This window comes from Lathamus discolor, chromosome 5 (genome assembly GCF_037157495.1).
Source record: "Lathamus discolor isolate bLatDis1 chromosome 5, bLatDis1.hap1, whole genome shotgun sequence".
Lineage (NCBI taxonomy): Eukaryota > Metazoa > Chordata > Aves > Psittaciformes > Psittacidae > Lathamus > Lathamus discolor.
The window spans coordinates 58,126,606-58,152,702 of NC_088888.1; the positions used below are offsets into that span (position 1 = coordinate 58,126,606).

General features: G+C 40.8%; 2 protein-coding genes across 6 annotated transcripts in view; both read left to right on the plus strand.

Moving 5' to 3' along the window:
• The window catches only part of FAM184A (family with sequence similarity 184 member A), a 67,366-nt gene extending 62,544 nt beyond the window's left edge, over positions 1 to 4,822 (plus strand). Inside the window, exons 17-18 of the mRNA XM_065680988.1 lie at positions 1,082 to 1,284; positions 3,016 to 4,822. Coding sequence (XP_065537060.1) covers positions 1,082 to 1,284; positions 3,016 to 3,097 — 285 coding nt within the window. The 3' untranslated portion in view covers positions 3,098 to 4,822. The remainder of the gene's footprint in view (positions 1 to 1,081; positions 1,285 to 3,015) is intronic.
• Positions 4,823 to 9,774: 4,952 nt separating this feature from the next.
• Positions 9,775 to 26,097, plus strand: part of MCM9 (minichromosome maintenance 9 homologous recombination repair factor) — a 46,719-nt gene continuing 30,396 nt past the window's right edge. For 3 of the 5 annotated variants that reach the window (XM_065680990.1, XM_065680992.1, XM_065680993.1), the window contains exons 1-6: positions 9,775 to 10,280; positions 14,357 to 14,673; positions 16,733 to 16,814; positions 17,756 to 17,956; positions 20,436 to 20,561; positions 21,827 to 21,946. In XM_065680990.1, the coding sequence (XP_065537062.1) occupies positions 9,968 to 10,280; positions 14,357 to 14,673; positions 16,733 to 16,814; positions 17,756 to 17,956; positions 20,436 to 20,561; positions 21,827 to 21,946 (1,159 nt within the window). In that variant the 5' untranslated portion in view covers positions 9,775 to 9,967. Of the gene's footprint in view, positions 10,281 to 14,356; positions 14,674 to 16,732; positions 16,815 to 17,755; positions 17,957 to 19,414; positions 19,660 to 20,435; positions 20,562 to 21,826; positions 21,947 to 26,097 lie in introns of those variants that run through there. The other 2 variants (XM_065680991.1, XM_065680994.1) reach the window with 2 other exon arrangements.

A 26,097-nucleotide genomic window follows, 5' to 3' on the forward strand; every position in this document is an offset into this window, starting at 1 on the left:
ATATATGTAACTGAATGAAAGTATTTATTATATATTCAAATAATGCATAATTCAAGCGAACAAGCGAATCCATTAATTCAAAAATCCTATTTTTGGAAATAAGGTTTTTAAAATATTAATATTTTATTGTGGACGTGGACTATTTGATAGAAGGCAGAAAGTACACGTGGCATCCTGTCACACAGTTATTTTTAAAAAGCTATCAAATTCTCTGAAGCATCCTTCTACATTGGAATATCTAGAAAAGCAGAGAGAGTAAACACTGATTCCTTTGTATGATGTGTTATGGAGAGTGAAATAGTGATATAAAAATAAAAATCTTCAGTATTCGGGGTCGCTTGAAGTACTGGCAGCAGGGTACGGAGCGTAACAGGAAAAGAAAAATGCTCAGTTGTGCCATCTGGTGCCTAGAAGTGGTAGCTAGATTAGCATTAGAAGACTGCTAAGAGGCCTTTTCCTTGTGCGAGAAAATGAACTCTTGTACAGTACTCTTTTTATCCATAGCAGTATTACTATAACACTTGCAACTATGAGGGCTTAATTGCTTTAAAAGAGATGTAGCTGCTTTTCTAGCTTCCACGTTCCAGTTACCAAAACGTGCCTCAGTGGTGGGGTGAAACCTGTTGGAGAGATTCACTTTTTTGTCTCATTGAAATTTGCTGCAATTACAGTTGACAGCAGACCTGTGTCACTGATACCAAGAAATGATTTAAGTACAGATGAAAAATTGATCAGATTAATTGACAATTTAGTGAAAAACTTCCTATATCCAATGTCTTAAACGTAGCAAAATGTTACAATGGAAGATCTCATAAAATATACAGATTGATTATTAAACTATTAAACTTAATAACTTAATCATCGTGATCAGAAATTTGATTTTTCTGCAAAAATTCTTGGTGTTCAGGTCTGGTCAAAGCAAACAGTAAAACTACGATTGGAAAAAAGAGCCTGATCCATCCCTATTGCTCTCCTTCATAAAAACCCCAAACCAGCCATCAGGTAAAACTTTTACATTTGCAAATGTCCTCATCTGTCCTGGTGCCAGATGCCTTCCTTACATTTGTTATTTTTAATGCAGCAAAAGAAGAAGAATGATAAATCAGCAAACAGGTTTGTGAGTGTCCCCAATCTAAGTGCTCTGGAGTCTAGCGGAGTGGTGGGCAATGGACATCCTAACCGCCTGGAGCCCATTCCTAACTCACCCATCCACGATATTGAGTTCAACAGCAGCAAACCACTACCACAGCCAGTGCCACCCAAAGAGCCCAAGACGTTTTTGAGGTGAGCACTGCCTCACCAGTCTTTTTTTTAATTCTTTTTTGTTTTTACTTATGTCAGGAAAATTTTGCATTCCCGTTGAGCTGAACCTCACTTGCTTTGTGAACCTTTCAGAGGTACAACTACTCTGACGGCATTTTTAATTTTTACATTGCATTTGTAACCTCTTTATAGTATTCCTTTTTATTGCAGACCTGATCGAAATGTGAAGTATTCTTTCACTTTTTCATAAGTCTTGAACTTGGAAAACCTCTTTAGAGCCTTTAACAAAATTCATGTGCTTCCAGTTGTTTACATATATGAACAATTGCTTTAAATGTTTGTGTTACTTACTGATTGTCATTCAGGAATTGCACAGAATTTCTGTTATTCAGTATTACGTGATAATGGTTTTTATGTAAAAAAACTATTTTCTGTGCTACGTGAATGTTTTATGTTTCCCCTTTCCTCATCTAGATCAGATTGTTTCATAGGAGTAACCTTACTACAGCAACAGGAAACTTCCATTCTTGGGTGCTTAATGCTGAGACTCTAGCAATCAAAACCAGCATTAAAGTCTCAAGTAATTCTCTCACAAAATAATATAGTGAACTGAATAACTTAAAAATGGATTTTTGGATCCAGGATTTTAATCTTTTGGCTTTATGTGCTTGCATATTAGATGCACTGAAGTGCTGCACTCTTATTTAGTGGGTGCTGAACTCTTACCTCTAAGTTGGCAACAAAGCAGTGTGTAACTATCAGTTCCACATACGGTTATTTACTCTCTCCTTTGGTTTAATGTGAAAAGCCACATGCCCAGCAACTACATTAGTAAAAGGAAACAAATAATAGAATCTAAAACAGATAAGGGAAAGCAATCTATTTCAAGAAAATGATCTTTAAAAGAAAACCAAACAAGTACTGTTGCTCGTTTTTTTCCTGAGCATGTGATGTGCATGAGTGTGCTCAGATATCTCTTAACATGCATGTGCATGGACTCGTGGACTGTGATGCCAGAGTTTCCATTCCAAATAGTTTTGTGCTCTGTACTATCCAGTAATACAGTAGGAATTGTTTTATTACTGATTTTTATTGATGGAGGAGCTCAGCTTGTAATTGAATTTAAATTATTCTCTCTTGCTCATTTTGTGAGACTTTTAAGTGTTCAAGGGGGAACCAAATCTTGTTTTGCAGTGCGGCAGTTTCTCTTTTCCTGGTATTTTAAACGTGTGCATGAATGACGACACAAGTGATATCTGTGATCAGTGTCAAGTATTAAAACTGTGTATTTCTGTTCAGTTGCCAACCAGTCTTTGTGAGCACATGTCTACAAATATGATGCTCGCATCATATTTCGAAAATGAACTTTACCACCGGAAAAGGATGCTAAAAGAGGACCTTCTGCAGTCAAGCTTTTCCAAGAAAACCCTTTTTATTCTTTCTGAAACCTACAGCTGTTGATGAGATTTTAAATTCCTTTCCAAAACATTCATTGCCCACCCTGTTAATGTGGCTTCCAAACTGACTTGTCTGTGCTGCTGCTGCTCTCCAATGGAGTGGATGATCACAGATTCTATAGGGAGACATTCAGTCATGTCCTGAGGCACACTGATAATTAATCCATGGAAAAACAGACTGTGTTCCTTACTGCATATTCACTGTGATTTGGGTGGTTTTTTTTCTCCCAACGTTTGTACTTTGTGTGTAGTTGTGGGATAATTGTGGTTTTTTTTTTCCTTTCTGTGACTTTAGCCCTCCTCAGACTGATGCTTCACCAATGGCTTCACCAGATCCCCAGCGCCAGGAGTGGCTTGCCCGGTACTTCACGTTCTGAGAGACGATTTGTTTTTGTGGCACAGCGTGATGTGGACTGTTTATAAGAGCATGACCTTAAGTAAACCCCCATGTGAACAAGCTTTCCTGTAATTTGTCAAACACTGTGAATGAGAAAGTATTTGTCTTTCTGATTTGAAACTGCACTGTATTTCATGTTATATTTGTTGGAATCACTTGACATGGTACTATATAATGTGTGTAATTATAACTATTATTTTTATTTAAAATGGAAGAATCTTTAAACTTTGTAATTACTACATAATAAATTTTGGTAGAACAAACATAACGCTTTCCCCCTTTTTCCTATAAATGTGTTTTCTTTGATTTCAGGTAAGGCTTTCCCCCCCAAAATAACATAATTGCATGGTTACTATAAATACAATTTAAATTGTTAAAGAAAAGTATATCTCTCACTCTCTTCCCCAGTTTGGGCAGGATGTGTTTAATGCATCCCATTTCTATTCTGTTACTTCGTAGCAGTTTAAAAACTGTCTCTTTTTAACACCTAAGGGGAATGTGAAGTAAAGCCAGGGTAGCTGCTAGCTTTCAGAGCAGAGAGATTTTGAGAAGAGATGAAGACAGCCACAACACGGAAGCTGTTCATTGGGGTGGGGGGTTGACTCCTTAATCTGCTCCTCATGAGACTTTGCCATCTGGTTATAACCAAACATTTTATTGTTAAACTTCAGCAGAAACTGTTCCTACAAGTTATGTATTTCTTTTTTGAATATTAACAAAAACAAATGCCTGACATATTTAGAATACTGTACTAAGTATCCCTGCATAAATTGAAAATCTACATTTGGAGCAAATAGTCCTGCTTTGGATAAAATTCATGTCTGAAATTAAAGGGGAAAAAAAACCCCAAACCAAACAAAAAAACACCCAACTTTTTCCCATTTATACATACTACAGATACAGGTCTTTCGTTCAAACTTAATTACCTTCCCTTGTAATTTATTACCTTCCCTACCTTACCCCCCTTAAAGTTTTTTCTTCTTCTGAAATTGATATATGGCAATGCTTTTTTCAGCTAGTGAGCATGATTCTCCAATCTACACCTTTCATGATGCCAGGTTTACTCAAGAAATGTGCTGCAGCGTATAGAAAACTAGAATTTACTGTCTTTTTTTTATATAATTTTTTCATTCAAAGATTACCACAAAAAAACTCACACTGGTAGTCTCAGGGAGAAAACTGTCTCTTTGTTTTATGAATGTATTTTTAAGCTGAATCTCTTCATCTTTTAAAAGCAGGAAAAAATGTTCAAGTTATTTGAATAAGATTTTAGTTAGCATATACAAAGGTATGAACTTTAATATTTCATCTGAAGCCCTAACTACATTCTTTTTTTGCTATATGCACAAAGGTAAATACCCAGATTAAGATACCTGCTAATTACAAAGAGTTTTATATGTAGTGTATGTATAAATGAAAAAATTTGTATGTTTTCATATAAACAATATAAAATCTTCTAAATGAACATTTTAAAACTTACTATTTTAAAACTTTATCTTCTAATTCAGCTTGAAAACGCCACTGAAAGCTGTACTCTGGTGATGCTGCCATGGATTAAAGATGTATACAGCATAATTTCTGTAGCTGGTGGACTCAACTGGAGGTATATGCAACTTTTTAATTTTAGAAGAAAGCCATATTGGGCAAAATGTCAGATTTCTTGGCTGTTACCCAAAATAAAATACATGAGCTTGTTTTGTTACAATGTTCTGGAGTGAGTGTTGTGTATTTTTTCTTGCATGCTTTGCAAGGGCTCAGACTTTTTCTCTCATCCTCCACATCATTTGTACATTTTTACATACAGCATTAATAACAGTAATGTGAAGATGATAATATCTGCATTTACTTATTCAGTAAAAGGTATGCCCCTTGGTTTTTTACTAGTAAGTGCTTGCCTCTCGGAAGCAACTAAGTCACTCTGCCACAGTCAGCAGCTGTTCCATTACTGAATCAGGCTCTAAAAACCAACCAAACAAAGGGAGTTTCAAACCAACCAGAAGTAACTAGGAAAAAAACCTGATTTTCTCACAAATGTTACAGAGAACTCCATAAAATGTATTCCTAAAAAAAAAAAAAAAGTTAATATCTGGCATTTGGGATTAATACAGGAGCTGGCATTACCACAGTACCGTGGTGTTCCTGGTATTTGCAGTATCTGGTATTCTGGAAAACTAAAAGTGCACATATGCATGAGCCCAGCTGTGCAGAGTTCTGCAGAGCCTCTGTTCGCACATGCATTTACTCTCCTGGCTCAACAGACAACTGAGTAAGGAGGTAAAGAATTATCCTGGATACGCACAGTATTATTTACAATGCTGGGAAATCTTTTGGCTCTCAGGAGCTCCCTCTCTCCACTCTTGACACATTAAACCTCATTATCAGCACCTGAAGTAACTAATTCCTTTGACCCTTTATATTTATTCAGAAAAAAAACAATGAAAGGTTGAAGAGTAAACAATAAAGAAAAAAATATTTGAACCTTTACTGTGTTTTCCTGTGGAAGAAGGAAGTAACAGGCTATACACAACACAGGGCAGAGAAAAAGGTTTCCCAGAGAAGCTGTGGCTGCCCCATCCCTGGCTGAGTTCAAGGTGAGGCTGGATGGGGCTTTGAACAGCCTGGTCTAATGGGAGGTGTCCCTGCCCAGGGCAGGGGGGGTTGGAACCAGGTGATTTTTAAGATCAAGTCCAACCCAAACCAGCCTGTGATTCTACGAAAATTCAGAAGAATCCTTCATTTCAGAAGAACAGCATTGTAATAATCAGTCTGTACTTCAGCTATGTGTACCATATTTACCTCAGGCTGCAAGGAAAACACTAGTCCTATGAGAAGTACTGGCAATAAATTACATGCGTCAATATTAAGGAATTTTTAGCATTCTAATTTAGTCTAAATAATTTTTCACTTCTGCTTTTCTCATGATCTGTTATTTTGGAAGAATAAACTTGGATTATTTTCTAATTGGTTTGAGTAGTTCTACATTTAAAATACCTAAATTAAAATTAAATCTCTTAGATTTGTAAACTTTGATCACTTTAGAGTAAGATTACAGATGTGTTATAAAACTGAAGTAAATAGGGTTTTTTTAGGATATACTTATCACCTTTTCTTCCTAAATGTTTCTATAATGCTGCAAGAATTTTGTTTTCATTCTTAGATTATATATTTTTCACTCTTGATGTAGGTGGTCTCTGGACTTTATTGCTTTTTGAGACTAGAAAACTCTCCGACAAAGGACCTTTCTGATGAGTTGTACTTCAAAACTGAAAGCAGCAGTTTCTTGGGGAAAAAATGCTTCCGTTCCTGTAACTGATCATGGAGGGATTTTGAGCAACAGCCCATGTTGCAGCACTTGCCTTTCTAGTGTGTCAGCTGAAGAAAATGGGGGTTCATTTCTATAAATTGTTAACAAATACATTGTCTCACTAACCATAGCTAGAAAACCACAATGGAAATTTTGGACTAATGGTCATTCACTTTTTTTCAAGTTTTAGTCTTACTCTGAAACTCTATTTAAAGACTGTAGGACATAAGGAATTCCTAATAAGTATCAGGAGGCTTCACTCTTAATATTAGAAGTCAGACCTGATCATGATGTCAGAGCAACCCCCTGCTTGTTTAAGGTGTAAGTTATATGTGAATTTTGTTACATGATCTCAGTGCTATCTACAGGTAAATGTCACTATTTCTGCATTGAGAAAATGAGACCCCAAGTTTTTCTCCTTTGTTGTAATTTACTTCCTTTAGAAAAAGAATGGCTGAGTCACATCACTTAAGAAAATAGTGATCTTCAACCTCCTCTGCAGTCAACAGGCAGCTGCATCAGACTACTTCTCTCTTGATTGCATGAAGACTTCAGAGCAGCAACAAATTAAGTGCCTTGGTTGCCTACATGTAGGTGTGAGGAACCCAGCCTGGAATTTTATTTTTTATCATTTTAATTAATCAATATTTGCAAAAATATATCAGCTTTGAAAGATACAACTGACTCTCCTTACAAGAGCTGTGTTGCTTTTTTCCTGGTATGTTCAATGTAGTCCAGTGCTGTTACTATTCTTCATAGGCAAATGGTAAAACTTTTTTTACTATAATGAAGCAAATCTCTAATTCATAGTACTGTTGCTCAGCTGATTTTGGGTGTTGGGCATTGTATCAGTTTTACTTAGGTATACATTCCTTGGCAAAAAGCTTTAAATGGAAATATGACTTGTTTCCGTGTACAGTTACATAGAGAAATCAGCTTGCAGTCCTAAAACTAATTTACTTTGCAGTGCATTTTGGTCATATAAACACATATCCATTTCTTTACATATGCTACAGTAATTGGAAGTACCTGTGGGATCCCATAACAAAACCAGGTAGCCAAATTGAACCAGAATTTTTCAGTGTCACAGACTGCTGAACTTCATTTCTTTCAATGTACCAGCCACCCTGACCACAGCATTAGCAGGCAGTTCTCATACTCTCCTAGGACTCTGCCAAGTATATAAACAGGGGGAGTCACCCAGAAGGCCCAGGTCACTGCTCAGGTCAGGCTGGGTATCTGTCAGAGGGTGGTGAGCAATTGGACTGTGCACCACTGTTGTTTGTGGGGCTGTTTTCTGGTTTATACATTCTTTAATTTCCATTTTCATTATTGTCAGTAGTACCAGCACAGGTAATAATATACCTTATTGTTATTATTAAACCATTCTTATCTCAACTACGGGGGTTTACTATTTTTCTGATTCTTCTCCCCATCCCGGTGTGTGAGGGAGAGGCTCCCATCGTATTTAGTTGTCAGCAGGCATTAAACTATGGCAGAGGGCATTTGGTTATTTTCTGTGATACCACAGCACTCAAATGGATATATGAAAAACGTATTTAAATATACTGTCAGAGGTACTGAGAAAATACATGTAGTAATCCAGAAGACAGCCTACTTACACTGAACTCAGTGGGGGCAAAATTCACACTTACTGGAGGAGCACACACATGCTGCAAAGTAACCGAAGCGAAAAGCAACAGGCATACTTGTGGAGCCACTGGAATCCAGCTCCACTCCATATGCCTGGAACTCAATTGTGAAACAAAATTATTTAAAAGATAAAATATTTCACATAGTTAAGGCACATCACTGGGTTGTAATACATGCTCAGAGAAAACATACAGATACTAAACTATTCAAAACACCACCACTGTAAATTCCAGACAAAAGCAGAAGCCTCCAGCAAACCCTATTTTCTGGCTACATTAGAAACAAAAATCCCTAAACTCCCCAAGACTTTGCTATGATGTACCCTCATGGAGAAGACAGAATTGACTGCTTCGTTAGGCAGCTCGCTTTAAGGAGGCCAAATTTAGATTTAATGAGATCTGTAAATTGCGCAGGGGTTGGTTGCAGGAAGCATCAACAAATAAGAGCTTCAGGTACCTTGGGGCTACCCAGCTGCACAGCACCCGTCTTTCGCAACACCTGCAGTCCTGCCGTGTTGCACACGGGAGCAGGGTCCCTTTGTAACGGGGGAAGGAGACGGAGACATTTCGGCAACAAACACTGCCGCAGCACCATTGAAACAAGAACCTTCTGTTCGCGAGCAGCAGAGCACCCGAGACACCCCCATCGCCATACTCCACCCGCAGGGCGCCGCGCTGCTCGGCGGGTAGCCAAGCCCGCCGCCCTCCACCTACTCCCGGACGCCCGGTCCTCCGCGGCAGCCCGGCGGAAACGGCCGCCAAGGCACCGGAGGGAAGCGGCACTGCTACCCCACCGTGCCTGTGCCCAGGCCCGGCCCCGCAGGCAGGCGGCTCCGCTGCCGCTCCTCCCTCCACTGCCCCGCTCGGGGACCGCCGGGCTCGGGCGTGAAGCGGCGCGGAGGGGGCGGGGATCGAGCCTCTTCTGCTGGGTGAGGAAGCTGCAGCGGGAGCCCAGCTGGAGGAGCAGCGGCGGCCTGTGCTGCAGGTACTGAGCGGGAGCAGGACGGCCGCGGAGCGCTGCCCACGTCGGCCTGCGGGAGACGGGGCCGCCGGTGCAGGCGCTTGGAGCGCAGCCGCACCCCGCGCTGCCCGGGGGCGGGCCGGGACACGCCTAGGGCAGCGCTCCGCAGGCGGGCGGGCGGGAGGGAGAGGCAGCGCAATGCCGGCTCGGCCCCACCTCCCGCGCAGCGCGGGACCTTGCCGTTCAAACCCTGCCGTGCCGGTGGCGGCTTGGGCGGGAGCCGGAGGCCCGGCTCCGCGCTGCACAGCCCCGCGCCTGCTACCGCTTGGGGACGGGAGGGGTAAGCTGCTGCTGCGTCTGCGGATCCGCCTCCGGGCGAGGGGGTGGCCGGGCGGCTGCACTTTCCGGCCTGAGGGCAGGGAAGACCCTGCCCGATGCCACCCCCACCCTGCGCGCCGCGGAGTGAGTGAGTGAGTGAGTGAGTGAGTGAGTGAGTGAGTGAGTGAGTGAGTGAGTGAGTGAGTGAGTGAGTGAGTGACGGACTGACTGACGGACTGACTGACTGACGGACTGACTGACTGACGGACTGACTGACTGACGGACTGACTGACGGACTGACGGGGTCAGTAGGCGGGGCGGCGGGGGTGACTGACAGGCGGCGGGCGGAGCTGATTGGCTGGCTGGGGCAGACCGGGGCGGAGCGGTTGGTTGGCGGGAGCTGTGTGAGAGCGGCGGCGGCGGTGTGTGGTGGCGCGCGCCCGGCTGCCGCTGCGGTCCCGCCGCGCCCCCGCCAGCCGGTCGTGGGCGGGCGGCAGCCCCAGGCTCGCTCCAGCCCCGCCCCGGGCTTTTCCCGAGCGGGACGAACGCGGGTTTCCCGTTCGGCGCGTGACCTCACCGGGAGCGCCGGTGCCCACCGTGTCTCGCAGGCGCGCCATGGTGCTGGGCGCGGATCGGGTGAATCTCATCGGTCAGGTGTTCGAGTCCTACGTGCTGGAGCACCACAGGGACGACATCCTGGGCATCCTGCGGGAGGCCGATGATGAGGCGCACTACCCTGTGGTCGTCGATGCCTTGACGCTCTTTGAGACCAACATGGAGATCGGGGAGTATTTCAACGCCTTCCCCAGCGAGGTACTCACGGTTTTCGACAGCGCGCTGCGCCGGGCGGCCCTGGCAGCACTGCAGGATGCTGCTGCCGGCTCTCCGCAGCTCAGCCTGAAGCAGAACCTCCACGCTAGGGTGTCCGGTGAGTGGCCGTGACTGCCGAATGTCCATACTCCATAATAAAGTATGGGGATGTCATGGGAAGGAGCAAGTTTCATTCAAGCCCAGGCAGGAGGGGCCTTTGTGCAGCATGGTGTCCCAGGAAGGTGTCTCTGCATGTGGCAGAGGGGTCAAGAACTAGGTAATTTTAAGGTTCCAGCCAAAACTATTGCATGAGTCTATGATTCTAATGCTTGTGGTTTGGTAGGGTATGCATAGTGTTTATTAAACAGAAAAGAACAAATGCAAACACACAAAGTTGTGCAGACCAACCTGGGAAGTCAGCGGCCATCCCCAGTGGCATGTGTGCAATGGTTGGCATTGGATCAGTGCGCACACCAAAGCCTATCCATGGCATAAGGACTCCTCAAATCAGTAGCTGGTCTCACATGATTTCTCTTCTAGCCAGAAGGTCTAAAGGAAAAAAAGCTTTAGTGAAAGATACGTAGTTCGTGGATCTTCCTGCAGGTTGACTTCTTTACTGTGTCGCTTGGTTCATAGTCCTTACTGGCTCCGGCTATCTCCCAGAAGAAGCAAAGTCTGAATTCTGAGTTGTCTTGTAACAATTCCATCTGAAATTGTCAAGTTCTATGCTTAACTAATTGTTCTAAAATTACTTGTTATAAAATTGGAATGAACTGTTGAAATGATTGATCTTTATTGGGGATTTTGTCCTTTTTTTTCACTACAAGTTGATATGCCATTATTCTTTATTATTAGGAAACCTTTAGTAGCTTCGAGGTATAGTAAGTGTGGGGTGCAGCTTTTGGGCTCAAAATGCCTGTTTTGCTTGCTGTGGGGTAGCCCAGTGGTGGCGCTGGTGACCTTACCAGTCACTTCTGGTTATAGCTATTTGAAGCAATAGTCTGCCAAGCTAGGAGCTGGCAACTTGTGTTTCCTTCCTCTGCCCTGTGTTGGAGTGGTTAATGATCATTCAGTCTCTTGACAGCTTGAACTTGGATGAATCACAGTTGTTAAATAGGCCTGTGTTTCATCCAAGTAAATTTATTAAAAATGTTGTCATAAAAACATATCAGAAATTCAATCAGCCTACATCTCTCATAGTGCTACCTTCTCCAGGGTTTTAGGGAAAGACTTGTTACCAATTCATGTGTTAAGGAGCTTGCACAAAACTGCTGAATATGTGGTGTACAAAAACGGCTTCTTTGTTGTACTAGAAGTTGAAATGTTGGGCATCAACCTGTACCTACAAAAGTAGGAGTGAATTAAAACTTTCCCCCAGTGTTCTAGGACGCATTTTCACCATTCAGGGCTTCAGCATGAAAACAGGGTTATTACTATTCAAAGTATGATTAGTTCATAAGCTACCAGGAAGTATTAAAAGGGAGTACAAGAAGGGGAAGACAATCACTGCATGAGTAGTGGTGGCTTTAAGACATTCCTGCTCCGGTTATCAACCTGCTACTGAAGCTGACCGCTCCTCCCAGAGTGATGTTTTGTCTGAATATCCCCTAATCTACCTCAGGCAAAATTAACCATGCTTGGTCAAATAGTTTTAAGAACTGATAAAAGCAAGTCTGACTACTGATTGATGAAAGAAGTTAATCTGCAGATTCACACATTACTCCACCACTAAACCAGAGGAAAACTGATAAAGAACAGAGGGTGGTTGTCCTTGTGTAGTCCCGCTGGATCTAAGTGACATCTGTTCCTGTAGTCTGGTTTATGTTCCGTACCACTGGAAGGCCGGCTGCTGAAGAAACAAAAGCAATAAGATGAATGATCTATAAGCTTTTTTTTTTTCCTGCCGAGATTTTCCCATGCTACTGTTATCTTTTAAGTGGATGTTGGGTTCTGATTGCCTTCAGGATTCTCATCTCGGAGTGCCACTTCCCACTCCCACGTCCAACAGGAATGAGGAGGAGGTGATGCACTTCTCTCAGTGGGAGGAGCAGGCAACTACATGGAGTGGGGCTGAGGGTGTCTGCATGTCAGGCATGGACTGAAGTGAGGAAAAGTTGTTTTTGTTGTGCTAGGTATAAGAGTGGATTCTGAGCATGCTCTTGCCAATACTGACAGGGCACCTGGGAGTTCAAGGAAGGATCTGGGGAGTATGAATATGCAGTGATTAATAATGGATGATTTCCCCAGTTTTGCTGAAGAAAGTAAAATATGAAGTTCTTTGCCTGAATTAGCATTGTAGAAATTTGACTGTATAATTTCTCCTTTTGCTACAAATCTATTAAAGGATTTTTCCTTACTCACCATTAGCCTGAGCACCGCTGTGTCTGTTACTGATGGCCAAGCTGCTTCTAACAATTATTTGTTATTATTAATACAGTAAAGCTAATGCAAAGAGGCACATACTCAGTTAAGGAATTTGTCAAACAGCCTAATATGACTGGAACGAAGGCTCTTTGTTTTCCACCCAGACTCTGGTCTCTTCAGCAGTCACAGAGATGATGTAACCTATGTCCTGACAACAGTGCTGCAGCTCTCTCTAGTGTGAGATGTGTTGTATTTTGCAAAGGTTGTTGAGCTGCACCAATACTGAGCTAGGAAAAAAAGATACCAAAAATGGTTGGAAAAATAATTGATTTTGTAACCAGCTTTGTCACAATCAACCAGAAAAATCTGTTTGCAGTTCTACATAATACCTCATTTCTTTTCCAGAATATTTCATTCCTTTCTACTTTTCTGTTTCCTTTTTTTTACTTTATTCTTTTACCTTTTAAAATTAGCTGAATATTTTAAAATATTTTCTTTAAACAAAAGCAAAATTTCAAACAAAGGCTTAAAAGAATCAAAATGAAATGTTTCAGCATGCCTGAAATCATATAGAAATAGAAGCATAGAATGACTTGGGTTGGAAAGGACCTTAAGATCATCTAATTCCAGACCCCCTGCCTTGGGCAGGGACACCTCACACTAAACCATGTCGCCCAAGGCTCTGTCCAGCCCGGCTTTGAACACCACCAGGGATGGAGCATTCACAACTTCTTTTGGCAGCCTGTGCCAGTGCCTCACCATCCTTATAAAACACTTGGTTTTGAAAACACTGAAATAATTACATGTTGTCCTTTTTTTTTAGCAGCCAAGGCTACTGAGAAGATTTGACTTAAATGCACAAATAGTTTTGGTCCCATTAGAAACATTATTTTGGAAGTAAAGCTAAGAAATTATTTTAAGAGCAGGCAGTATCTTTTTAAGTTGATAATATTTAGTACCTTGTAGCTCATATATTAACTTATGAAGAGGCAACATTTTGATGCTATCCTTAGGTGTGCATTTCAGAGATCATTTATATACATAAAGACTTTGTAGGCTGCTGAGGTGGATGAACCTTCCTGAGGATTTCACTCGCTGTGGTGGCCGCACAGGTGAATGCTGGAGTGGGACGGGTACAGTATAGAGATGACTGCTGGGGTGAAATTAAAGGAGAGCAAGTGGAAAGTGTTCTGTCACTGTTCATTTGATCGTAAAGTGAATTTGCTTTCATTTCATAACCTCTTTATATTCTTTTTATGCCATCTTCCTTGTGCTTGAGGTTTACTGGTATGCAGGGTCTCTTCCAACCCAAACCATTCTATGATTTAAGGTCAGATGCTCACAGACTAGAAATTTTAAATTTGCCTAGACCTGAGAATTCACATAAAATCAAGAGTTACACTTGTTTAACTGTGGGAATAACACTGAACCACAATTACCATAACTGAAATGTTGCAGTTCAGATAAACCAGTTGCAGAATAAATGGTATTTGTCTAAATATTATTTAAGTTAATTAATAGAACTGAGAACATCAGGATCTCTTTCCATGACTGGAAACTGTTCATGACTATTCAGCCCTTGGCAAGAGTAGGAGAGTAAAATAGCAACATTTTCAGTTAGTGCTCAGTGCCTGATGATTTTCACTAACTGAGGCCAGTGAATCATATTTATTTTACAACAGATGAATTGTTGAATCACATTTATGAAACAGCAATAACAATGTCTACTGTTAATATGTCTGGCATTTTTTCTAGTCTTTCTGTTTAACTGCATTATAACTCCATGTTTTATAAGCATAGCCTTATGGTGCACTTATTTTTATTTAACAGGTTTGCCTGTTTGCCCAGAGCTGACTCGAGAGCACATTCCTAAAGCCAGGGATGTAGGTCACTTTCTGTCTGTTACTGGGACTGTCATACGTACCAGTTTGGTGAAAGTTTTGGAGTTTGAACGGAGTTATATCTGCGATAAGTGCAAGCATGTGTTTGCTGTCAAGGCTGACTTTGAGCAGTACTATGCATTCTGTCGTCCGTCAGCCTGTCTGAATGAAGAAGGCTGCAACTCAACCAAGTTCACCTGTCTCTCTGGAGCAACCTCTTCTCCTACTTGCTGCAGAGACTATCAAGAAATCAAAATTCAGGAACAGGTAAAAAAAAAGGAGGGGGGAAGAGGAGGGTATTGAGGTGTAGGTGTGCCAAGTACAAAGAGAACTAACTCAGGAAGGCATCTGAGAGCTTAGTTTCCTGCTGGAATAAGGTAACTCATTATTTTAGTGATACTGTTGGTGCTTATGTCAGAATTAAATTTATCCCATTTCCACTGGTAAGTTTTACATGCTAAGATAAGTAGAAAAATTTTGCAGGTTCTGTTGCTGTTTAAAACAAATACCTGAGAGAACTGAGAGAAGCCAGACAGCCTGCTGGTCAGAGATCTCCAGTCAGTTAAAAATGTAGGCACATGTTAACTAGACTTGCATTATTAGGTAACTCCATTCAATGCTGTATGAAATACCCAGGGTCAGTGCATAGATGAAATTTCCATGTCAAATCTTTACAACACCAAATGTGCATTGTTTCTCTAAGTGTTTATAGTATAAGATGCTGACGTTCAATGCTGCTTTTAAGGACTAAAGCTAGCCTAGTGGTAGCCAAGTGGTGCAGTATGGTCAATACATGGTATCTGCAGATGTCTGTTCCCTTCAGCCAGTACTGAGTTCAACAATTATTGAATATGTGAACCTTACAGAATTTGCATTCATTTTTCTGAAGGTAGCCCTGGGTGAAAGTACAGCTAAGCTGAAGGAGTAAGAAACAATTGGGCCTCTTTTTACAGTAGTGCATAAGTAAGATAAAACTGGCACATGAAAATCTATACTGCATGAATATTGAGAATAAGCAGGGTATATTGCAAGCAATGCTTCTGGTTTTAATGTGCTCAGTATCTCTTTCATAAACCTTTTCTAAGATATTTTCAGTTGTTTCAGGGTTTTAGTTTTATAGATTAAGAGGATAGTGGTGCCAATCTACATGCAATGTATGTATAAGAGCAGAAATGTATGAAATTCAAAATGAAGCTCTTAAAAGTTCAGAATAGCAAAAAAAATAAGGGAATAAAACTCTTTCTAGTAAACGAGCCCGATGTTACATGTTCATATAATGATTTTTTCTGACATATGGTTTCTAGACCATTTCTTTTTTGGTTTTCTGTGTGACAGATCTCTATGATGGGAAGGATTTTCAGCAGCATGGGCTTATTAAGCACGGTAAAGTTAAACCAGGAATGAATTTCACTTGTGTCTCCTATTGAGCTCTGCAAGTACCTGTGTATATGCCACCAGTACAGACAGTGATGTGAACTATTTGTGGCCATTTAGATAATGTACAAGGGGGAAATTAACCTTCCTAGGCACTAGGGAGTGAATAAATCCAGAATTCTAGCATGTATGACCATGCACTGCAGCGTGAAAAGGTACTTCTTATTGTTGTAATTGTGCAGTGGATATTCTAAAAACTATTGCAGCCTTTAAGTGTAAATGGAAAGATGCTAGCTGGAAATAGACAGTGACAAGACTGTATAGATTTTGCCCCAGAGAAAAGAAGGAGAATTACAGGTCTTACTGACACATTTGTCAATATCCGTTTTTCTGGTTGTGTGTGATTTTCCTTTTCTGTTGTTGATTTAATCCTTGACACCCAGGTGTAAACTTACCTCTCAGCCTGTCAAATTATGGTTAAGCACGAGAAAAATACATAGAATAATCTTTCAGTATATGCTTCAGTGAAGGGTTATCTAACCCATGGACGTGCTTCAGCACCCAAAATAAACTTTGCATATTGAACAGGTCCCTAAAACTATGTCAAATTATTAAAAAAAAAAAAAAACCCAACCCCCCACCTCTTTCAAATGAGTTCTTTTGGTGAGCTTTCTTCAGCAAGATACTGAAATCACACAGCACCTCCCAGGTTTAAGCACCTTCAGCTAATCTAATACCCAATCCTGTTCTCATTAACATAAGCGTTAAGCTTCCGTCAGTAAGTTCATGGCAGCAGTGGCATGTATACTGTGCATACTGTGTAAGTTTTGTGAGAAAAAGTGAAGCCTGACCTCAGTTCCAGGAAAGGAATGTAGGTCCTGAAGCCAGAGCAGCTATAAATGGCTTTTGAAAGGTGCTGTTCTTAAAAAGTGCTTTTCCTTTGGTCTCCTAGGTTCAAAGACTGTCTGTTGGAAGCATCCCTCGTTGCATGGTGGTTGTTCTAGAAGATGACCTCGTGGACAGTTGCAAGTCTGGTGAGGATACAGCATATATCTCATATATTTGTACCATACGCATTTTTATTTTTACGTTTGAGATGAATCTTTGCCGAGTAGGCTGTCAGTGCTGAGGGCTTCTTGAGTGAGCTATGTTCATTTCTCATGTTGTTTCAGCTTGGATGTTAGCATGGCAATTGAATAGTACTACAGAAAGTGTCATACATCCCCATGTTATATCTTGACTGTTTGACATACCAGTTTCAGTAAGTAATGTGTTGTGCCACACAGAAAGTATATTAAATCTTTTTAGTGTGGAAACACCAAACCTCTTGAGGAGATCGGTCCACATTGTCACACAGCATGTGGTGTGTCTCTGTAGGCTGAAGAGCTAGGTAACCTGACCTCTTATCTAAGGAGTGCTGCAGGTGGAGAAAGCTACTTGGCGTTCAGAAAGGAAGCTAATTGTCAGGAGGATGTATGAAGAAGTGACAAAAACTTCTCAGATAGGCACATCCTCACAAGAAATTAATTTCTGGTTGTGCTTTCTCAGAAGAACACTGTGGCCAGAATGTTAATGAGTGATTCTGGAATTCATTACTGAAGTTACCAGAAGTCAAATAAGTTTTGAGTAAATTTTTTTATAATAAATCTAATTGAAAGAAGAGCTTCTACAGCTTACCGTGAATTCCTCTTTTCTAAAAGAGGAAACAAGCAGAGCTTTAAGTATTCACCTCCCTTAAACAGAAGTAAAAACACATAGCAACATCCTACCATAGACACAAGTAAGCTGCTTAATGTTTTAGACTTGCAGTAACTGCAGGTTTGCTTTTTCTTGACCTTTTTAACCTTATTAACTGTAACAAGAGGATCTCAATTGCATTGTTGTGCATTACAGCGCGTACATCTATATAGCTCAAGTCAGGTGTTACTTTACTCATTTCTGTTGTTACTTCACTCATTTCTGTTGTTACTTCCAGGAGATGACATCACAGTGTACGGAGTGGTAATGCAGAGGTGGAAACCTTTCCATGAGGGTGCACGCTGTGACTTGGAGCTTGTTTTGAAAGCCAACTATGTTAAAGTAAACAACGAGCAGCTGGCAGGGGTTGTAATAGATGAAGAAGTCCGAAAGGAATTTGAAGACTTCTGGGAAATGCATAGGAATGATCCCTTAGCAGGTTAGTAGTTGAAAGCCTTTAAGTAGGACACATGATCAGATAGAAATTAAATCAGGAGTGAAAATACAGAAACTAAACTTATTTTTCCCCCATTATTGTGTCCCACCACTCATTCATCCAGTAATATATTTTTCCCAGTATGGGAATATGAAATTCTTACTTTAATATTACTGGGAAAAAAAATACCAAACACACTGCATTGATCTTCCATCTTTTGAGACTTCTAGTCAGGTGTTTTGTGAAACATTTATTAACAAGAAATGAGAAATAATATATTGATCAGGAAAAAAGAGAAGAGAAAAAACTCAAGAAAGAAGCAGCATGCCTTTTAGAAGAAATAGTGTGGACTGGATCTGCTTTTAGTCAGCATAGCTGTTGACTCTGGGGCGAGAGATCTGACTCACTGTCTCTGCATCCCAAATTAAGTGGTGAATCTTCACCAGAGAGCTTAGTACATCTCATCTTTAACCTAACTCTTGGATGCCTAGACCTTTGACTTAGGTGCTGCAGAGCCTCCTATCAAATGTCAGAGTCTTCCAATTCACAGTGGCTTCCAGAACATCCAGAGTGTTTAATGTGCCGGCTCCTAAACTTACCATGGTCTGCAGTTAAACACCTAAGAGTTAGTATGAGTTGTGCCTGGAACTCTGTCCCTCTCCATAATCTGAGTGCTTCCTCCTGAACAGCATGGAAGTTCAATGGATTCTTGGATTTCTGCCACTAACCTGTCTCAGGCTAACACTGTCTTTTTAAACCCTGAAAAGGGCTCAGTCTTCCTTCTTAAAAGACAAACAGGAGGAAAAGTAGGTGAGAATGTTCCCCATGTCAGCTTAAAAATTAGCGCACTCACATAAGAAATTGGAGATCTTGTCAATTACAAAGATTCTTTTCTGGAAATGCAGTTTAATTTCCCGGAAAGCAATTTAATTGCTAGCTTCCTACTGTTTGGAACAAGAACATTTCTTCTTCCTGCTGTTTGGAATGAGAACATTTCTTATCACCATGGATAGAACTGTTCAGAAAGTAGTTCAGGATCCTCTTTGAAGGTCCTATTTAATCTTCAATTCTCAGGACAATTTTTGGAAGCCTGCAGGGAGCAATGTGGTTTTAGGCAATACTACCCATTCAGAATAAATAAATTAATATGAGGTGGGTACCAGAAAATTGAGGTGGAAATTGGAAAGATACTGGCTGCCTGAGATGTCTGTTTCAGGCTGTTTTTCTGAATTAATGTTGAAACGGAGGGTGAGATGAAATTTGACTAAGGAGTTAAGATATAGGCCATTTCACAACAGGATGTGTGTACACCGACTGTTTTTCAAGAGATAATGGTAGCTACTACTGCATTGTGTCTCAACCAGTTCATGATGCTGTGTACTTGGTGTCCTGAAAAAGACTTCTATGGCAGGTGTCTGAGAGAACTTATGCAAGTGACTATTTTTCCTGTATGCTATCTAGGAAGAAGCAGATACGCTGCTCAAGAATCACAAGGCAAATGAATCTGAAGTAAACCAGAGGCAACTGGGGAGTTAAATATCAAGTTACACTGTGGATGACTGAAGTTTTTTAAATCTCATTTTTGGACAAAGATGTTAATTCCTTCAGAAGATCTCCACAATAAATACATATGCCTCAAGTCGTCTTTTAGGTGCCTACATATTTTGCCAGTACCATGTACTTGCATCTAAATTTAAAACATGAAGTTAACAACCCAAAAGTGGTCACTCTGTTTATTCCCTAGCAATGGGAGTTATGTATAGCCTTGAATCTGTGATTCCTTACTGTGCTGTTAGTGTCAAAATTTCAAAGGACAGAACTAATTCTGTCACAGGCCTTCCAAGTCAACATCATTATGGTAGAAGACTGAAATACTGTGTTGCTGGGAAGAGACACAGAAGGGTGGGAAAAAAGGGGTATTTGACACAGAAGAGACAAAGAAGGAAATTCAAGACAATGATGAGAAAATGAGCTATGCTATGGGTGTACAGGTTTAGAGCAAAGCTCTTCAAGTGTTAGAAGGTTTCTTAGTTTTCTTAAATGCACCAAACAGTGGTATTTGAGGAGATATTTTTAAGTCTGGAAGCTTTTATGTTTTATTCTTTATAGACCCTACACTTGATCTGTGAAACAAGAATTCGCATGATGGCATTTTCTTAGTGCCTTTCCTCATGGTATTTAGACCATAGATTCCTCCAATTGTGATAGGATTGGCTTTGCTGCTTGTGACTGTGGAAGACTAAACTCTGATATAATGAAGGAAGTTTGGATCAAACAACTGCTTTGGGTCCAGTTTCCAAAAAAAAACCCAAACCCCAAAATCTCCTCCCTGCCTTGTTGCTCTTGTTCAGGAAGCAGGCCCAAATTATTTCTGAACGTACAAAGAGCTGTGGACATAGGGCAGTTATTTGATGGTGTACATAGGAGAAACCAAATTTTACTCATGGGGCAGTGCTGAGTGCCATTTTTTGTTCCATTTTAGGGAGAAATGAAATTTTGGCTAGCTTGTGTCCTCAAGTTTTTGGATTGTACCTGGTGAAGTTGGCTGTAGCCATGGTGCTTGCTGGTGGTGTGCAGAGGACCGATGCTACTGGAACTCGAATCAGAGGTTAGTATTGTTCCCAATAGTATCATTTCTTTTCTAACAGTTGTTTCCATCACTGCCTTCTCCCACATGCCTCTCCCCTCCAAAATCAAACCAGTGGGGTTTGGAGCATGATCATCCCATTTACTTGAGTGAGAGCAATTTTTGATTAATGCTGAATATTCTTCCAGAATCTCAGAGAAATCAAGTGGGTGTCTAGACTTCCTCTTTTTATTTTAATTTTTCCCAACTAAAAGTAGGCATTCAGGGTTCCACTAAGTAGAATATTAAAGGCAGTTGTTTTAGGTAAAACAGAAACTCACTTTTTATTGTATAAGTAACATTTTGAAATGATTTCTAGTAGAATATTCCCAGCAGTATTTGGCACCAAAGGATAGAATATTAATGTTTCCTTAATGTGGATCACTATGCTATATTGAAAGGAAAAATTAAAGGATTCATTTTACTTCCTAATGCCAGACTTTTCCATCTGTGATTGTCAGCACATCTCACTTAGCTCTGTTACTCTAAGTTATCTGCCTGCTGATTCTCCTTCTGTTGTTATTAGATGGCAAATATGCCATGTGCCAGGTGGTATGCAGGTTGTAATCTATGTAGGTCATAAGGATTCTGAAACAGTATGTCAGTATATACAGATACAGGATTTTCTGAATGCTCCAGCAGCTAAGTAAAGTTATAGACTTTATATCTGAACTGAAGTTGTATTAATATTTTGTAGAAGACAATGAAATAATTTTAGAGCACTTCAGTGAGATTGTTGTAGCCAAATTACTCAGTTCTGTAATTTCATTGTCTTGAAATTACTGAGTTGTGTAACCGTTGGCAGTGTAACAGAATTAGTTAAGAAAAACAACCTGCTGGTTTTATTAGTCCTTTTTGCAATAATTCAAGTAACTGAATAGTGGGACGATAACTAAAACCTGGTATCCTTTTATTTCATGTTCAAGAGTGAGTTGAGTGGGAAATGTGTACTCTAACATGTGAGAACTGACATTACAGATGTACATCAAATTCTTGCTGCTACTTTTAAAATATTGCATTGTAAATATTAGGGTTGGATGCAGCAGTATGACTACATCCTTTTATTAAACAATATATTTATCACACAAAAAAAATAGCGGAGTCTTAAACAGGATTACATATTGTAATGCATATGTAGTACTAAACATTAGGTGAACAATGAAAAGTATTATTTGATTCTGAGCATTTTATGTATATCTTTCTCTGTATATGAACTGTCTACTCCTACATCAACATTTTCCCCAAAGGTGAATCACATCTTCTGTTGGTTGGAGACCCAGGTACAGGGAAATCTCAGTTTCTGAAGTATGCAGTAAAGATCACACCACGCTCTGTGCTTACTGCAGGAATTGGATCTACAAGTGCAGGTATGTGCCTTTTCAACTGGAGTGTTTTTTTTCACTCGAGTATGTTTATACAGAGGTCTTCTAAATATATGAACATATGTGCTCAGGTTGTATGAGCACAGCTGAAGCAACAAATTGATGTGGAGGCATATGAAGCCTGATAAGATTCTATGCAGAAGGGCAGTCCTGCCCCTTCTTCTGTATCAGTAGAGCAGTGTGATGAGCTTCTAACAGGGAACCTTAAAAGCCTCATCCAGAGGCACCTCACGCTGCTTTGCTAGCAGAGGATGATCTGGACCTGTATTTTTAGTGTTCTTCCCAGTTATGACAAATATGACATCTTTCCAGAGCTCATACTGTGATGGGCTAGCATCATTTCATTTCTCCTGAACAGATACTTTCCTTTCTTCTGTTCTTTTATATGTTCTGGTCAGGTGCCAGTTTGATTTCTGCTCACTTTCTGGAAATTCACTCCCGCTGAGGAATTATTTCTGGCTTATAAAGGTGGTTTCAAGATGGTTTCAGAGAGCAAGCTTTGTTTGTTTAATGTAGGCATGTCCCAGCTATCATTCTTTTCGTGGTAAAAAGAATACCATGTTTACAGCTGGTATTCTTCTGTAAAGAATACCAGGCATCTTTACAAACTCTTCTGGGGAGAATGTGCAGGTTCTCCCCAGATTACACCTTCAAATGACTTTATTTGGGCCAATGACTATATTACTAGTACATTCGAAATCACAAACTAATTAGGGACAGACCCCAGTGTCTCAGCTAGCATGTGTACCTTGAATGTTTCTCACATAGCGAGTGCTGCTTTTCATTTTATGTCTGGGAAGCAGCATTATTTGTACATGGGAACAGCAGAGGATAAATCCTTCCCAGTTCTGTAGCTATGTGTACATGTGTGTAACTGGGTCTTTTGTAGCTGCAGAATTGGAACGTGATGTTGAACATGTACGTGCAGGTAACTTGTTAAAAAATAAGTTTGATTTTCCATTCAAACTGTTGATAAACAGGTCTGGAGGGAAGCCAAAGAGAACATTTTGGTTCAACATAACCTTTTTCTTCTGTGTAAGAGCTGAATTATTTAAGTTTTGCTGGGGGACTGACAGTTATCTGGAGTGAAATTCTGCCATGCATTTCAATGTTACTTTGCCTACTTTTGTCAGTAGTAACCTCCCTGTGTCAGCTGCTCTTGGCCTCTGATATTGCTGTTGTCTCCTTCACTTCATCTCCCTCCTGTGCTTCATTTTCCATGTGATGTGATTTCCAGCTCAGCCATGATAGCCATATTCAAAGACATTTCCTGCCCTGAAAACCAGTACTGCAGTTTACAAGCTTACTGGGTCTTCAGATCATCAACATTTCACTTAAACATTCCTTACATTTAAAAAGCCTTTTGCTTCCCTCTCTTCTCCCTTCCCTCCAGATCTGACAGCAGGTGCATCAAATTTCCACCTTAAAATTCTTTAGGACCCTTGTCACAAGTGAAACTTGAGTCTCTAGCAAGAAATCTTATTAACCCTGATCTAATTTAAGGGAGTCTTTCCATGGAACTTTTCCACTAGAACTGCTGGACCAAAGCATTAATTTCTAGCCCAGGAGTTTTGATGTAGTTTGAATTATTTTCTTTGCCTTCTTCCCTGTGCAAGAAGTGTCTTATGTATGTGTACCTAACATCAATTTTGTCAACTTGCTCTATGTGCAGAAGTTCTAAGCGATGAATTTAGAGAACTATTACATTGCTTTCCTTTCCTTGTCATAATTGTACACTTGAATTACCTGTTTCTGCTTTCTCATGAGGGGAGAATCCTAATGCACATTTTTCCTTCCAGTCTACAAAGACTAAATCTGTAAGTTTCATGTTCAACTAGTTCCTTACTTCGTATAGAAAGCAGTCTGCATTGCAGTTTACTTGCCGGCTCTGGGATTACAGTCCACATAGGACCAAAAGCACAGCTGAGATTTGGTAGGCCCTGGAAAAGTGCTAAAAGCTGTCTTACACCTGGATTCCTCTTTCAGAGAAAACTGCCAATATCTAACCAAGCTTTGGTAAGATTTTGTGCATTAACAAGTCTTTACCCCTTACCCATCCAATACTAGTTTAGGACATGAGTTATTTATCAACCATAGAATTACAATTCTGCTTCCAAAACTGTCTATCATCATGTCAGTTTCCCTTGGTTTTCTATTAAAGTGTTATTTGTACCGGGACAACGTATCAGACCATTAGTGTTCTCCTTGTGCCAAAATTCCCTTTCCTGCTCTGCCTCAGGTATCATGTGCTTTGATATCCACTATGATCCTTTGGGGCCCTGTGGTTCCATGTGCCCGCTGCAGCCTGTGACCCCAACCAGACCTAACCGGAATTGCCTCCCAGAATTTTAGAAAAGAGTGACTCAGCTCTGCAGCTTGATTTGCTGTTGGGCCTCTGCTCTTCGCAACAGGCTCCTGCCTGCCCCACGGCTGTGTAAACACAGTCTGTGCTTCATCAAATGTGTTTTGCCGGATTCAGAAAGTATGACCCAGGCTTTCGTGTTCTGTGTATGGAAGACCTTCATCTTCCTTATCTCGCCAAAAGGTTCAAGTTGCCTGCTTGCTGCAGATAGCCCTTACAAAGGACCAATAATCTATTCTCTGGTTTGGAAAAACAGAACTTTACCTCCACTCCCTGGATAGCATTCCTGAATTTCCTTGTTTTATTAGGTTGCCTTTCTTGCAAACAGTAGACATTTTCTGTTAGTTCTCTGCAAGTTTAGGACATCTATGATGATTTGTTCCTCCCACATCTCTTTAATGAAAGTTGGCAGCCACAAGACCAGCCCACGTTCAACAACTTATTTGACCACTATAGGACTGTTTTGTAAATAGATGGGGGAACCATCTGTCCCATTGTCTGGTTCTGTCTACACAGTGTTCAGTTATAGAATCATAGAATAGTTAGGGTTATTTTAAAGGCCTGGTTCATTCTCCCCCACTAATCTCTCAACTGAGAATCACATGGAGTCATTTGAGTACATTGACTTTATAGAAGTTGATACAGAGTTTTCCAGACAGGTAAAGACTTTGTGAGGTTTAACAAAATCTCTTTGTGGGTTCCCACCTTCCTCGTGAATTTAACCGTTCTTAACTGTTCTGCAGTCCCCAGAGCCATAGTGCTGCTTGTGCATATTTAGATGAGGTCATCACTAGTAAGAAAGTATTTAATCTACCCCTGGAGCTTGAGATCTGCAGTGATCAGTTGAGCGGTGTGTTTGACTCCATAAGGATGGGAACCAACACATGTGTGCTGCTGACACTTGTGGACATCTGGGCCAGAGTCATTCTGCTGCTTGCTGGTGCACGTTTGGCTGTTCATATTTCTGCAAAGCTGTGTTTGGTGCTGTGTCCCTCCACAGATGGATACTTAATGCTGCTTAAAGAATTTTCTGAACTGCATTTACAACAGCTTGTCTGAAAATCTGGGAGATGATCAGCTGTTTCTCCAGCTCTCCAGTTCTGTACAATATGCCTTCCTGAGGTGTATAAAATGCAGCCTTCTGGCCCCTCCATAGACAGCCTCTATTACAGAGCCTTGAGGGTACTGCCTTTTTGCTGACATTTTGCAATGTGTAACATTGTCCATATCATGCCAACAGCACTTTGCTACTATGTTTTTTCTTGTTTCATTGAAGGCAACTAGCTCAAGGGGAAAGGGACATCTTTTACAATAGGCCTTTCCCTGCCAGGCAGGCTTCAAGGTGCTAACAGTTCTCTCTCTTGTGATCCATTAAAAACCAAAGTGGCTGACGTGAGCCATCCAGCCATGAATATGAATAGAGTACATGGTGTCAGTATCCTGAGGTACTCAAGACACTGAAACTAGAGACCTTTTTCTCTGTTTGTAGATTCCTCACTGTCCCTGGGCATTCCCTAGTTGATACAGGCCAAGGCGGTGCCAGGGAAGTTTTCCAGTGTGGATCCATACTCTTGCCCTGATAAAATTATTAGTAGAGATAAAGCCTTTAGGCCATTCTTCTCCCATCTTCACTTCTACCACTGGATTCTTACTTTTTTTCCTAAACAATCATAATTGTATATGAACTAAAAGTATTTTCTATCAGCATGTACCTTGAAAATAGTTTTGTGAGAGCATGACTTTGTTGGCTGTTCCTTAAACAGTTGGGCCTCAA